The sequence below is a fragment of the Larimichthys crocea genome, chromosome XXIV (assembly GCF_000972845.2).
Source record: "Larimichthys crocea isolate SSNF chromosome XXIV, L_crocea_2.0, whole genome shotgun sequence".
NCBI lineage: Eukaryota > Metazoa > Chordata > Actinopteri > Sciaenidae > Larimichthys > Larimichthys crocea.
In genome coordinates, this window is record NC_040034.1 from 10,082,018 (window position 1) to 10,095,881 (window position 13,864).

Here is a 13,864-nt window from a genome sequence, read left to right on the forward strand (position 1 = left end):
TGAGAAGGCAAGAAGACTCCAGAGAGCCAAAGTTTGTTCTCTGTCTTTTTTTTTTCATACGTGTGTTATGGAAATATTAGTCTGGTCTAGTTGTCATGTTATTTTGTTTTTGGCATATTTCTGCTTGCTTGCAGCTGTCAAAACAGAACTGAATCTCAATCATTTTTTTTTCCCCTGATATGATGACTTACCACTTGTCAACACTACTGCCAGCTGCCTTATTTGACAGGATATGACGATTTATCACAAGTTCTCCACAGTAAATAGACAATAACAGTTTTGTCACACTCCACTGAGTTCTAACTGGGTTTTCGGGAGTGTGTGAGGGAGTGCTGTAGGGGCCTTATGGGGGCTGATGTGCCGTTTTTAATGAGATCTCACAGCAGTGTTTAAATATTTAACCGTTCCTGGTGAAGCCTCCCCAACAGCCGCCAGGCAAAACTGGTGAGGTTTCATGCAATCATCACAGACTATACAGCACCTATCCCCTGAAAACATCAGAAAATAAGCACAACCTGAATATATAATGGCATCCTGAATACACAGCCCGCTGTGCCTAATACCCGCACCTTTCCACAGAGATGCTGTCTTTGCCCCTGCAAATAAGTATTCAGACACCATGACAAAGGGTGAGCATGATGATGAAAAGCTGTTGAATTATACATCTGTTTTTTGATGGGATATTTTCAAAACTTTTTTTTCCCCCCTTCCAACAAAATAATTCCCACATCTCTGCCTCACTTTTGCCTTTTCCACCTCATTTTGAGCTTTGCTGTATGTTTTTGACAAACATTTCACCACCGATCAGTTCAACTCCTGCACCCTTCATGTTTTTACATCCCACCACCCGTCATTCACAGAGAATGGCGCTGGGGTGTCTGCCACCACCTGCTGTGTTCAGAGGGAAGGTGTATGCATGTGGTGTGTTTGTGTGTGCAACTCTGGAAATGTGTGTGTGTGTGTGAGAGAGAGGAGGGGGAGGGATGGACACAATATTGTAAGGACGTGATGATTAATTTAGTTACTGGATGACTCAAGCATAATGATATAGTCTTATTATTTTCTCTCAATCGCACTTAAAAGTCTTTAAAACATGTGGTTAATTTGGTAGGCTATTTAAATCCTAGGTTTTTAATACTTTGGAATCAATATTTTTTTGCAATTGCTTAGTTTGATTCCAATTTCCTTCACACGCCAACCCTGGCAGTTGTTTAAGATGTTTATGAGGTTGGTGAATATTTACCTCGGATTGTATTTGAAGCTGCTTGGGGAATGTTACATACTGTACGGTATTTTTGGGTGAGGGTAGTCTTTGGGAAATGCGCTATACCTGCCAGCTGGAGGGATCTGGTGGGACTTGAGCCCACAGATGACAACATCCACAGCATCTCCCTTCATTCTCGCCTGCCCCCCCTCTCTATCACCCATCCTCTCCTCCTTTTCCAGTCTTCCCCTCAGCTCCTCTTCTCCCTTTTATCACCCCATCCCCCATTGTAGACAGCCCATCCCCGCCTGTCTACCGAGCGGAGTCAACTCTCCCAAAATCCACCATCATATCCAGTCACTGCTCTGAGGCCCCACGGATTGAAAGGAGCATTATTAGCTCCTCCTAACCTGCCCATTCACCGTGTAAAATGTTGTTTATTTGACAAGAGATGTATATAGACATTGCTGTAGGGTCTTTAGAGTTTGGCAGACACTTGGTGCCAAATCATATGCATGACTCCTCTTGCCATGCCGCTTCATGTGGCTGCCAAGAGAGGCCCACTGGGGTCTTTGCCAGGGGACCCAGACTACTATTCAAAATACCCCACCCCCACCCGAACACACTCGTCACACACACACACACACACATAAAAACACCTTGTGCCTCCCCTATGCCCTCTCTCCCTCCCCCAACCTGTACCAGCCCCATGCCCTCCCATTCCCCTCCCACCCCTACCTCCTCAGACTCCATACCACACTCATTATTAATGATCTGAGGGACAGCTTTCATTTGATCTATTACTTAGGATGGGACGGCGGCTGCTGTGCTGCTGCATCCCTGCTGGATCTTTAATTATTTCATGGAGGGCTTTCCTCCTCTCCGCTGCTCCTTCTCTGTTGTGCAGATGAAATATTGAAGTTGAGGAGTGTAGTGCAAAGTGGCCCCATACAGGGTGAGGTGTGTATGTGTGTGTGTATGTGTGTGTGCGCGCATGTGCGCTCATCTGGTACTTCGTGTAAGTCTACTGTATGTTTGTGTGCATGAACATGTGTGTGTGTGTGTGTGTGTGTGTGTGTGTGTGTGTGTGAAGCTGAGCTCCTCCTGCAGTTCAGATGAATCTTAGTTTTTCCATAAAATGTGGTTTGGACTTTTATCTTGCAACTTCAGTAGTGAGGTCACAGATTGGAAGCAGCTTGCATTAGTTATTAAGTTTTTCCCTCGAACCACAGTTCAACTTCAAGACACAGATCTCCAGTGTGTGTGAATGTGTGAGTTGTTGTAATTGTTAAGCCCGCTGAGTGTATCCTGGCTATCTGACAAAAACAACTGAACAGATCCTCCATGTTTCAATGAGCAAAAACACATTAACAAATGTAAAGAGAATTATTTCAGTGCATGTGTAATGTACTGTGATTATGGGCCATTAATGTCATATTACAGTCGTGTTGAGGGGCAATAATGGCATGATATCACCACTCACTTTTTGTTGCCAAGAATAACAAAGCATAACAACATCTGACATGGCAATATGGCTGACACCTCAGGCACACACAACCTTGCATTCAGGTATGATATATGGCATAATTCCTAATTGCTTTGCTCTCCCACTTCATAAATTTTGGACTCTCTTGAGACAGAGGCTACTGTGTTAATGGCAATCAGAATTCCACACAGCCCAGCGAATACATTCATTTTGTGTCATACCGCCCCATCCGTGCAGCTGAGAGCTTATGAATTCAATAAAACGTCCTGAGATACTTACCTCATGTAGGAATCCATACACCATAAACATAATGACACCTTATTTTAGTTTATTTGATTACACGTGATGGTAGGATTTGCATCCACAGCACCTCTCCACTCAGTAAAACATTGGATTGCTGTAATTGGTAGTAGGAGTAATCCATGTGCTTATGTGGGGGAGCACTGGAATGACATTGATATACAGCGCTCCATTAATTGCCATATGAATAGGGTCTGCAGTGGTTGGCGCTCTGCTGATGCATCACAGTAAAAGAGATGGGTCACTCTGTCTTCTCCAGCCCGCAGCTTTGCCAAGCTCATAATTACTAAAACCTCCAATTAATCTTCCCATCACATAGGCCAAATATACACTTCCTCCATATATAAATGAGTTACAGTATATGCTCTTAGTAAATGTGCAAGCCTGTGTATGTGTTTGCCCAAGTAGGTGTGCATGTGTATATTTATGTGTGGAGACTTGTAAGGGCCTGTGCCCATGAGAACATCAAGTACAAACAGCACTATAGGTCCTCAGTGTACTCTGCAGCTCCACTGCGAGCCACACAGGTTATCAATACAAGTGGCATCGGTTGTGTCAATATCACACAGTCGAACTAAAGGAGGAACTGCCATCTGCAGTGCACTGCGACGAGGACTCTTGTTTTGTGGAAATCAAAGCAATGTGTTCACAGAAAGTTCACATGCACTTATATAAGCAAGCTAGAACACAGACATGGAAACTTCTTTGGTAAGCTGATGTTAAGACATAATCACTCATCCAAACAGATATTTACTGTCACTGTCTTTTAATGTGAAACAAATAGAAAGCATTTTATCTGAATGTGATTTAGATTAGAATGTGAACTCGTTTCTTCTTTAGAATTTTTAATTCTTGTGGCTCTTTTGTGTATTTTTTTGAGATTTGGATGCTTGTGTCAACTGATCTATAACTGGTGCTTATATAAATGTTTTTATCCATTTCCTCAGCGTCGGTCCAAATGCAAGTACTTACATCCACAGTGCAGCTACACTGTGTCTGAGAGCTGCCCTGTGTCTGATTTCTGAGAGGTCACAACTTCTTCTTGACAATACTTGTGTGTTTGTGTTAAAAACTGTGCGTGCATGTGTGTGTCTACATGAATATGTATTTCTGATTGGAGCATAGAGTTCTGGCCCCTGGCCATTCAACCTTTACTCATTCTGAGTAGTATCTCTTGTCCACACTCCCGTCTGGCCACCATCCCTCCAACTACTGCATTCACAACACCTTACTGGCACCCAGTGGTCGCAAGGAGGTATTGCATCCACTTGATGCTTGGCTGACAGCAGGGGAGATGGAGAACTGCTTACAAGTGGCATTTGCCCCTAATTAAAAGCCGCACTTGTTGGAGCACTTGGTCTGCAGAAGGACTAGCATCCACAGTGACACAAGCTGGGCCAGCGATCCTCCGGTAAGCCTCCTCCACTCTGCAGAGACACACATGAGCAAATTAAGAAAAGAAAAAAAAGCATATAAACATAGCAAATGACACTCGACAATTCACAGAATATTCTGTTTTCAGGACAGTATTCTGACTGCTTGTTATTTTGGTGAGCAGTGATAAAATGCGCAACATCTGAGAAATTTAGCATGAGAAACACAGACACAAATTGCTCCGACTACAACCATTTCCTGAGACAAATGAAGAATAGTCATTAATGACAGCGATTCACCAAGTCTGCAGAATCTCTCACTCTCTCAGCGGCAGACAGTCAACTCCCTCCTTTTTTCTAATTCTGCTGGCCCAACATCTGGTTGTCCCGTGTGGAAAGGCCATTATGTCAGGACTGAGGATGAATGAAAGTAGCCATCGACCTGTCTGCGTAGCGACTAACTGGGCCGCCAGTTCCTGTGAGTTTTGACCAGCTTAATGGAGCACAACAGCTCAGCAACTAATCACCTGTTCTTTCTCATCAGCTGCTTCCCCCACGGGACAGTAATTGATTGTTAAGTGTTTGATGGATCAGACCAAGTCTGAGTTGGCCTGACTCAGTGAAACGTGCAGTACAGTTTGTACTCCATCTGTGCGTTCATGTTTTCACGCTCAGAGAGAACTTTTTTTCTTCGCACACTGTAGAACATTTGTCCGCACATGTCACACAGCTACATTTTTTACAGTTTTTCTGTCATTACCCACTCTGGGTAAAGTACAGTTGTACTGTAGCATGTAATGCATTCATAATGACACCTTAGTTTCCTCGGTTTATATGGTCTAGTTATTCTAGTCTTAAAACTTTATATTTCCTAAAAACAGATGGAAAATTTGGATGAAACTGTTGTTTCCAGTGCAATTTCAGACATTTTTGAACCAGACAGATAACTCTGGCTGCTATGATTGTTTTCACTTGCTATAGGGAAATGAATCCTACATTTGAGCTGAAATGAATTCAATTTCCAGAGAATTCAATGCCAACTATTTCAATAATTCATTATTCATGATTATTATTCATTAATCATTTAAGACAGCAAGCAAAAATGTGTTTTTAATCACAGACCTGAGCATTTGTTGCTTTTCTCTGTTTAATGTCACTGTTTTTTGGATTGCTGGATGCACATAACAAGCACTTGCATGCAGGAATCACCTTGGGTCAAAATATTGATTAATCAAAGAAGATTCATTGATAATCAAAATAATTAGCTCTACCCAGTATTTAACCTGCCTAATTCTAAACTTGTAAACTCTAACTCATACGTTTCCTACACATATTATGTACGTGTAATCCAAATATCTCACTTGAGTCGGAAAAGCTGGTTGTGGTCCAGCTCTTGCTCTTCTTCGGTCTTTCCTTGACCTCTGTCTCTCAGCCTCCTCTTCCTCTCCTCAGGGTCCAGAGTGAGTAAGACCACCAGGCTGGGCTGGAAAAGGTCACTGGGCCATCGGTAAACCTCCGAACCCTCTGCTGGAAGGTTGCACACTGGACCGCTCACTGCTGTGGCAATGGCATAAGCTGCTGTGCTGTGCCAGAATCTGAAGACAGATAATGGATGGTGGTTTGAAAGGTGAATGACGGACGGATGGATGATCAGGTAACTACCGTCATAGGAGTGCGGGATGTTAAACATTGAATTGTATGTCTAAATCCCTGAGAAAAGTATCTGTTAACCCGTCTATCACAAAACAGGTCACAAAACAGGTAAGACTTCAGAACACCTGTGACATCTCAGCTGTCTTTACCTGTCAACGATGACAGGTGCCTTCATGCCCTCCTGGCCTACTTGTTCTGCTGTGATGTAGTTCCCCAGAGCGTAGAAGGCCCTGCGGATGAGGGGTGGCTCCTGATCAAAGCGGGCCCTCAAGGGGGACATGCACTGGGGAGGGGACCGCAGAAGAGTGGCTCCAAGAGAATCCCTCAGAGACTCAGTCAGAGTGGTCTTACCTGTGATGGGAAGACAAAGGGAGGAAAGAGTCACCCCACAAGCAAAGAAGACAGTAAAAGTAAAAGGTTCATCTGTCACTTCATCATCTTCTTGAAATGTAATAAGGGACTGGAGTGACTCTTGAAAAGTTGGCTGACCTAAAACTCCCTTCCTACCTACGTGGTTGAGCTTTCACGAGGTTTGCAAAGAGTATTAGATGAACGAGCTCTTCAATAAACCATTTTCACAGTGATGTAACTTTTCTGAGGTCATGACACATGATATTCCATTAGGCGATGCTCGCTGGCAGATAATGGCTTTAGCAGAGAACAACTGGCCATCACTTTAGCGAGACATCTATACATCAAACTGATCCCATATTTATTTATGAGGTAATGGCATTAACCTGTGGCATCCAGGCCCTCTATGACAATAACAGGGAAGTCTGGTTTACTTCTGGCCTCCGCTCTGCTGGGCAGCAGCTCCATAACAGACGTCGCCTCTGGGATGATGTCACCGCACTGCAGAACAGACACAATCAGTTTGCCGCTGTGTGAGGAGGCAGGAGGGAGTCATAGACTGCAGAGCACAAGAACACACACACTACTGTGTGCCACCTGGCACTGATAGATAAATGGAATAATCAAGTGCCACTTTGGGCCACTTGGTGCGCACTGCTATGCCTTCTTCTTACCACACGGGGGTGCCATTCTGCCTTATCTTACGCATAAACCAACATTTCTAAACTGTTTATGTCTGTATGTTTAGGAGGGGTCTTTAGATATCAGACTATAGTGACCTTTTTTATGACTTCATAAGCATCCTCAAAACTGTAGAAAACATCAGAGTTGATGATGTTGAGGGTAGATGGGTGGTGTTCTGGCGCTTCTGACGGTACCACATAGTACTCCTTTGACATGTCCATCGTTTGGTTGTCTGCATGAGGCCATAGATGCTGAGTCCACATCTGGCCCCCGTCTTTTCTCAAGTATGAACACACCAGGACTGGATCATGTCGCACCAAGTCTCGCAAAAGTCGTTCTGAACTGGAAGAACTGCCTTTTAAAAAGTAACCCTTGACGAGAGAATCCTTGACATTTGGCAGAAACGAGAGCATGGGAGAGACATCGCACTCTGGAGGCAGGTCTCTCAATAATTTCTCTCTCAGCTCCGCGTAAAACTTGGCTCGACGGATTCTGTCGCTGCCGCAGACGAGGAGAGAGTAACACCTGTCATTGTTTTGGACTTCACTGAATACCCGAGGCACTTCTTCTCCCCGGTGCCTTTCTTGGATGGAAAAGTAAAAGGGTGCTCCATCCAGCTCCACTGAAAAAACCCGAGAGGACCACTGGGGAAGGAGACACATTGCGCGCCGTGCCATCTGTCACACTGAGCTGTTTTGATCAGTATCCAGTCTGCTTTAATGCTGCTACCAACTGCGACGCATTACATAAACTGGCCGCTGCAAGGAAAAACGAAAGTAACAGGGCTGCAGTGTCGAAAACGAAACTTAACGAGCACCATTGTGCATTTTTCTTTTTTTTTTTCTCATCTCATGCTTGACCATGAGTTATGTTTGTGGAAAAACAGGTCAGTCAAATAGTTGCTAGTTGTGTCACAATAAGGAGGCATGTCTATTAGATCATTTTATTAGGTGCATGTCTTGATCAACAGGTTAGGGGAGATTCTGGGTGTAGGAACATAGAAGAAACGAAACTCTGGATTATATTGCTTATTATTAAGGATAGGTAACAAACTTCATCTGCTCATCTGAAAGCTGCAATAATCTTTTATTATAAATAATACACTGTTGCCCATAAAGCTGTTTTCAGACACATTACTCTTTCTTATTCCTATTTGTACACATCAGGTCAGTTGTGGTTTCATTTTCACTGTGGTATGTTTGAAAGAGATTGATCAATAAAGTTTTGATACACTTTATCTATCAAGAATAAATCACTTTCCGATATTGTCTTTGATGAGGTTATAATAATATAATATATAATAATATGAGCATACAAGTGTAAGAACTCACTCAGTGAATAACACAAGTTAGTTCAGAGTCTGACAAAGAATGAAAGAATGGATCACATGTTCATACAGTTCCTGCCCTACCCCTTTGGAAGTTATGTCTAATTAGTCATCATAAGTCATCCCATAATGAGGAACCTAACCCTTATCTACAAAAAACTCCTCACAGAAACTTCAGAAAAAGACAGAGAATGATGAAAATATGAAGAAGCTTATTAAAATAAGAGTTATTTACCACTGATCTTTGTAATGGGTCACAGGTGAAGGATACAACAAGCTGCAACAGGGACTATACACAGAGTAAATCATAATACAAGCTGTAGTTAAAAGTTTAACAGTGTAATGGAAAGTTTTGTCACCACAGTTGCAAATAAGTGTGCAGGTGTTGTGTGCAAGTTTTAAAGTTCATCAAAACAAATCTAAATTTAATGACATCTCATATCACTAATATTTAAATAACCTCATAAACGCTCCCATAAAGTTCCTCATTCTTCACTGCTGCCTCTGTCTAATGATTGATAATGTCTTTATTGATTGACGCATTATATAATTACACCTGCAGCGTCACATTCTTTTATGCTTCACAGCTGGGTTTCATTTTCGTTGTTTGTAAACAGAAACCTATCTGCTGCTCAGCTGACTGAGTTTCCTTTCTGCCCTGCAGCCCAGATCCCTATTTAAGAAGCGTCAGCATCCACAGTCCGAACACAACTGGGGTGATTCGGTCAGTGTGAAGATGCAATTGTCCTCTGTAGTCACATCTCCGAAGCTGCTGCTGCAGCTTTGCATCAGCACCGTGCAATGCTTTTTGTCCAGCGTCTTTTCGAAAGTACGTTACTGGACAACAGGAGCCTGCAAAGGGACGAGCTCAGCACTTTCACCCGTTGACAACAAACTGGATCAAAAAGAAATCCAAAATGCGACGATTCCAACAAGCGTCAACTATCACTTCACACGCAAGTGTAATTACAAATGTGGGTTTTGTTTCCACACTGCAAAAACATCATTCGTCCTGCCTCTGGAGGAAGCCAAGAGGGGCCTCAAACTTCTGAAGGAATCAGGTAAATTTGACAGATCAGTAGATTCTCCTGGCTTCGTTGGTGGAAGAAGTTTTTAGTTCCTTTACTTGAGGAAAAATACTAATACCTCACTGAAAATACTCCAGGACAAGTAGAGTTCTGCATTCAAAAGTAAAGAAAAGTATGCATGTATTATCAGTAAAATGTATGTAATGTATTAAAAGTGAGAGAACTCACTTAAAAAATGTAGTGTCAGTGTTTTAGTACGATACATGATCTTTTGCATTAATATGTAATGAATGCAACAGTAATGAATTATATAATATGTAATTAATATGTTGCATTTTACTGCTGTATACATTTGAGCTAATGTTAACTAGTTTATATATCCTGTATGCAATGCATCACATTCTATAAGGTCATCATAAGTTGCCAACCTATGGCAACCTGTAGCAACGCTTCATTCTTCACTGAGCAACAAGTGTACGAGAAAACATAATCTATAATTAACTAGTGAAACTTTTAGACAAATGCAGAGAAATACCAATATTTAATATTGAGATGTAGTCTACTAAAAGTATAAAGTTTCATAAAACGGAACTACTCAAGTAAAATGCATACAAGTTAAAATCATATCTTTGTTCATCAGGCATGGAAAAGATCAACTTCTCTGGAGGAGAGCCTTTCTTGCATGATAAAGGAGAGTTTCTGGGGAAATTAGTTCAGTTCTGCAAACAGGACCTCCAGCTCCCAAGTGTCAGCATCGTCAGCAATGGAAGCATGATCAAAGAAAAATGGTTCCAGAAATATGGTAAGAACTTTTTTTTTTTTTTACCATATTGTACACAAGCTGTGAGAATATTTTTTAAGGATTTATGGCACCAATGCATGCTCTTTCTCTCCATCAGGTGACTATCTGGACATCTTGGCTGTCTCTTGTGACAGTTTTGATGAAGAAACCAACCAGCTGATCGGCAGAGCTCAAGGCAGGAAGAGCCACCTCGATTGCCTTTACAAGATTCGCAACTGGTGCCAACAGTACAAAGTCGCATTCAAAATCAACTCGGTCATCAACACCTTCAACGTGGACGAAGACATGGTGGAGAGCATCACCCAGCTTGCCCCCTGCCGCTGGAAGGTAATAACAGAGAGGCAGAGTGTGTATGTTTCTTGTACATGAGTATCTTGACACGTTTACTCAATCTCTCCCTGTCTGCGCTTCCTGTGTTCAGGTCTTCCAGTGTCTGTTGATCGATGGTGAAAATGCAGGAGAAAAAGCCCTGAGAGAGGCGGAGAGGTTCATCATCAGTGACCAACAGTTTCAGGAGTTTCTGGATAGACACAGCAGCGTCTCCTGCCTCGTTCCAGAGTCCAATGAGAAGGTATGATATAGTTAACAATGAAACAAATATGACTGTAGATATGTTAAAATTCAAAAAACGTATTATTGATTGGACCATGTCCCAAACAAACTGTACCAAGGCAGAGACAGTAATAATATTGGAAGATTTTTGTTGGACATTTTCTTTTGGGAATGGAGCAACTTGCATGTTAGCATGTAAATAGTGTGACAATGTTGAGAATCAATGCCAAAACTGAAGATTGTGGTGTTGTTTGTCTTCACAGATGAGAAATTCATATCTGATCCTCGATGAATATGTAAGTATCTCATATTATTTATGGACTAAACTCCTAAGACTGCTACTTTTGCAGACGATATGCTGCTATATACAGTCTATCTGTAATTTAACTGTAAGTGTGACTGGGTCACTAGGTTTGCCAAAGTGAGTTTTTATTTTATGTTGACGTAAAAGAACTTCCCTCCAAGTTTGAGGCCGTTAGAAGTCATTAAATGGTGATTGCTTGAACGGAGTTGAAAGGCTTAAGTTTGCCTAAAGGTATTTTTTGGCATTTAGCTGAGTAAAAAAAAAAGAAAAGCTGTGCCTTCTAACTGCTCAACACACAGGTAACTTGGATGTGCGCAAACTAATTTACTTCTCCATTTTTCAGATGCGTTTCCTGGACTGCAGAGAGGGAAGGAAGGACCCGTCCAAGTCCATACTTGATGTTGGTGTGAAAGACGCTATCTGCTTTAGTGGCTTTGATGAAAAAATGTTTTTCAAGAGAGGAGGGAAATATCTGTGGAGCAAAGCTGACATGAAGCTGGAGTGGTGAAAATCTGCAACTGCAATTTGATTTACCTTCCCTGAGAGGCTGCACAGATTATATGTACCATATTATTGTTTTTACCGTTTTAATGTTTTTATCTTTATTTGTGGCTGTTTTAAGACTTATTGTACTGCTTATGTTTGAAAAAAGTGTGATTCTAATATATAACAATGTAACATCCTTTGTAGATTTTTGTTTCCCTGCACTGCAGACACTTGTGTGACCAAATATATTTGAATTAAAGTATTTTTCTTTAAGAAAAAAGGTTGAAGTGTTTTTTTTCCTCCATTATGGCTGATAAAGGCCAATTATAAAAAAATATTCAGATACGTTTCTGGTAATAAAACAGTATTTAAAAAGCTTTTTTTTAAAAAAGATGTAATTTGAAAGGTTTACACCTTGTCATGCATGACTCTTATGTAATCCTCAAGATGAGCAAAAACTATTTCGACAAGCTCAGCGTGTGGACATGAAGTCACCCCAACAGGTGCATTTGAATCCTTCCAAAAGATACCAAACAGGTCTGCCCTGTTATATACACTGTTAAGGACATGTCTCTACTTGCTCAATTGTTTTAGCAACCAAAGTGGACAACAACTTTCATAGCAGACCTTGATAAAGTTTGGTTGACAACAAAATAAATTCATTTTAATTTTTATTAGGACTTTATCATTCAGTCCCTGACTATATATTAGATAACATATTCAAATTTTGTTGCTTGAAACATTTCCATGTGAAGTAGTCCTGCAGCTGAGAGAATATTTGAAGGAAATAGTGAAACTGAGCCAGGAATTGCTTATCAGCTGATGATAAGACGTAAATATACTCAAATTCACCAAAAAGATTTTTCAGTTTTACTCAAGCTGGATTTATCCATGTGTATAATTGTAGTTGTACTTTCTCAGATGTGAACTAAATTCATTTGATCTCCATTGCCATTACGGTCTAAAAACCTGGAAAATAGCCATCTGCAAACTGCAGTATCTGCATGGCTAGATACCACGAGCCTAAATTATCATGAAATGTCAGGATTTTTTTTTCCATTTTGAAATGTGCTGACATAAGATAAGCAAAATATCTGTATGAATAGAAACCACCAGAGGGAGGCAGTGGTATTCAGTATTCAGATCATTCACTTAAAAGTACAAATACCACACTGTGAAAAATAAATATTCTGTTACAGGTAAAAGTCCTGCATTGAAAAATGTTATACATATAAAGTATAATCAGAAGCATGTATAAAATACACAGAAGAATGCACACAGCATTACATCATTAAATTATTATTCATTCATAATATAAATATGCACAGAAGAATGCACATGGCATTACATCGTTGAATTATTATTTATGCATAATATAAAATATAATATACGTAATATTTTTGTAGCTGTTTGAGCTGGAGCTGAACTATTCTCTTGATTAAATCAACTATCAAATTGTCAATCAAATAATTAATCAGTCAGTCAGTTAATTGTATTAGTCAATTAACCCTTTCAACTGTACTTGTGTATACTGTTGTTGGGTAGTTTAATTTATAACAAAAAAAAATCACATTTATATATATTCTGTTGTTTTGTTTTGTGCAAAAAACTCTGTAAACTGTAAAGTTACTTGTAACTAATAACTAATTAACTAGCTAATTCTTTTCTACTTTATTTCATTTATACCTTGCAGTTATTATTTATACCATGGTCACTTACTTTTGTAATATTGTTTATATTATGGTCACTTTCCTTTGCAATATTTCTTACACTATGTCACCTGATCATGTCGTAGTTTAAAATCTGTATTTATATTTCCTTTGTGATTAAATGTGCAATATTATTTATACAATTTCACTACTTTGAATTTTTTTGAACATCTGTACACTTGTCTGTTGATTGCTTGTTTTTGTTTTTTTTGTCTATTGTAGAGGCTGACTGATACTTCTGTCTGTGTTTTTATTTGCTTGTTTGTTTGTTTGGTTTTTTGCCCTTTTATTTGTTTCCACTTCTGTAGTGTATATTACACTTTCTGCTGCTGTAACAAGTGAATTTCCCCGTTGTGGGATAAATAAAGTAGAATCTAATCTAATCTAAAGCTGTCAGATAATTGCAGTGGAGCAAAATGAATATTTCCCTCTGAAATGTAGTGAAGTAACATGAAAAGAAAAGACTTAAATCAAGTACAAATGTACTAAAATGTGTACTGGAGTAAATGTACTCAGTTAACTGGAGGAAAGTGAGAAAATATATCATGACATCTGAATGATTTGAATGAGCGCGGTTGCGGTGTCTGAGCAGCAGGGGGCGCTGT

General features: G+C 40.3%; 2 protein-coding genes across 2 annotated transcripts; one reads left to right on the top strand and one right to left on the bottom strand.

Moving 5' to 3' along the window:
• Positions 1-3,739: 3,739 nt before the first annotated feature.
• On the bottom strand, positions 3,740-7,869 carry cmpk2 (cytidine monophosphate (UMP-CMP) kinase 2, mitochondrial). The gene is made up of 5 exons (XM_027275183.1): positions 7,147-7,869; positions 6,754-6,868; positions 6,166-6,367; positions 5,725-5,958; positions 3,740-4,417 (listed from the first exon to the last, which is right to left on the bottom strand). The coding sequence occupies exons 1-5, from the start codon at positions 7,726-7,728 to the stop codon at positions 4,297-4,299; spliced, it is 1,254 nt and encodes a 417-aa protein (XP_027130984.1). The 5' UTR covers positions 7,729-7,869; the 3' UTR covers positions 3,740-4,296.
• Positions 7,870-7,904: 35 nt separating this feature from the next.
• Positions 7,905-11,700, top strand: rsad2 (radical S-adenosyl methionine domain containing 2). Its single transcript, XM_027275184.1, has 7 exons — positions 7,905-7,937; positions 9,043-9,439; positions 10,047-10,208; positions 10,306-10,535; positions 10,630-10,779; positions 11,024-11,056; positions 11,408-11,700. The coding sequence occupies exons 1-7, from the start codon at positions 7,920-7,922 to the stop codon at positions 11,570-11,572; spliced, it is 1,155 nt and encodes a 384-aa protein (XP_027130985.1). The 5' UTR covers positions 7,905-7,919; the 3' UTR covers positions 11,573-11,700.
• The last annotated feature ends 2,164 nt before the right edge of the window (positions 11,701-13,864 follow it).

What these genes read in the sequence shown, in the direction of transcription:
- cmpk2 (XM_027275183.1), bottom strand. Translation starts at nt 7,728, where the DNA reads ATGGCACGGCGCGCAATGTGTCTCCTTCCCCAGTGGTCCTCTCGGGTT. An exon ending in AGAGGGCCTGGATGCCACAG is followed by an intron (nt 6,368 to 6,753) that starts GTTAATGCCATT and finishes TTCCCATCACAG; the next exon opens with GTAAGACCACTCTGACTGAG. An exon ending in AACCAGCTTTTCCGACTCAA is followed by an intron (nt 4,418 to 5,724) that starts GTGAGATATTTG and finishes GTGTCTCTGCAG; the next exon opens with AGTGGAGGAGGCTTACCGGA.
- rsad2 (XM_027275184.1), top strand. An exon ending in TTCCAGAGTCCAATGAGAAG is followed by an intron (nt 10,780 to 11,023) that starts GTATGATATAGT and finishes TTGTCTTCACAG; the next exon opens with ATGAGAAATTCATATCTGAT. An exon ending in ATCTGATCCTCGATGAATAT is followed by an intron (nt 11,057 to 11,407) that starts GTAAGTATCTCA and finishes TCCATTTTTCAG; the next exon opens with ATGCGTTTCCTGGACTGCAG.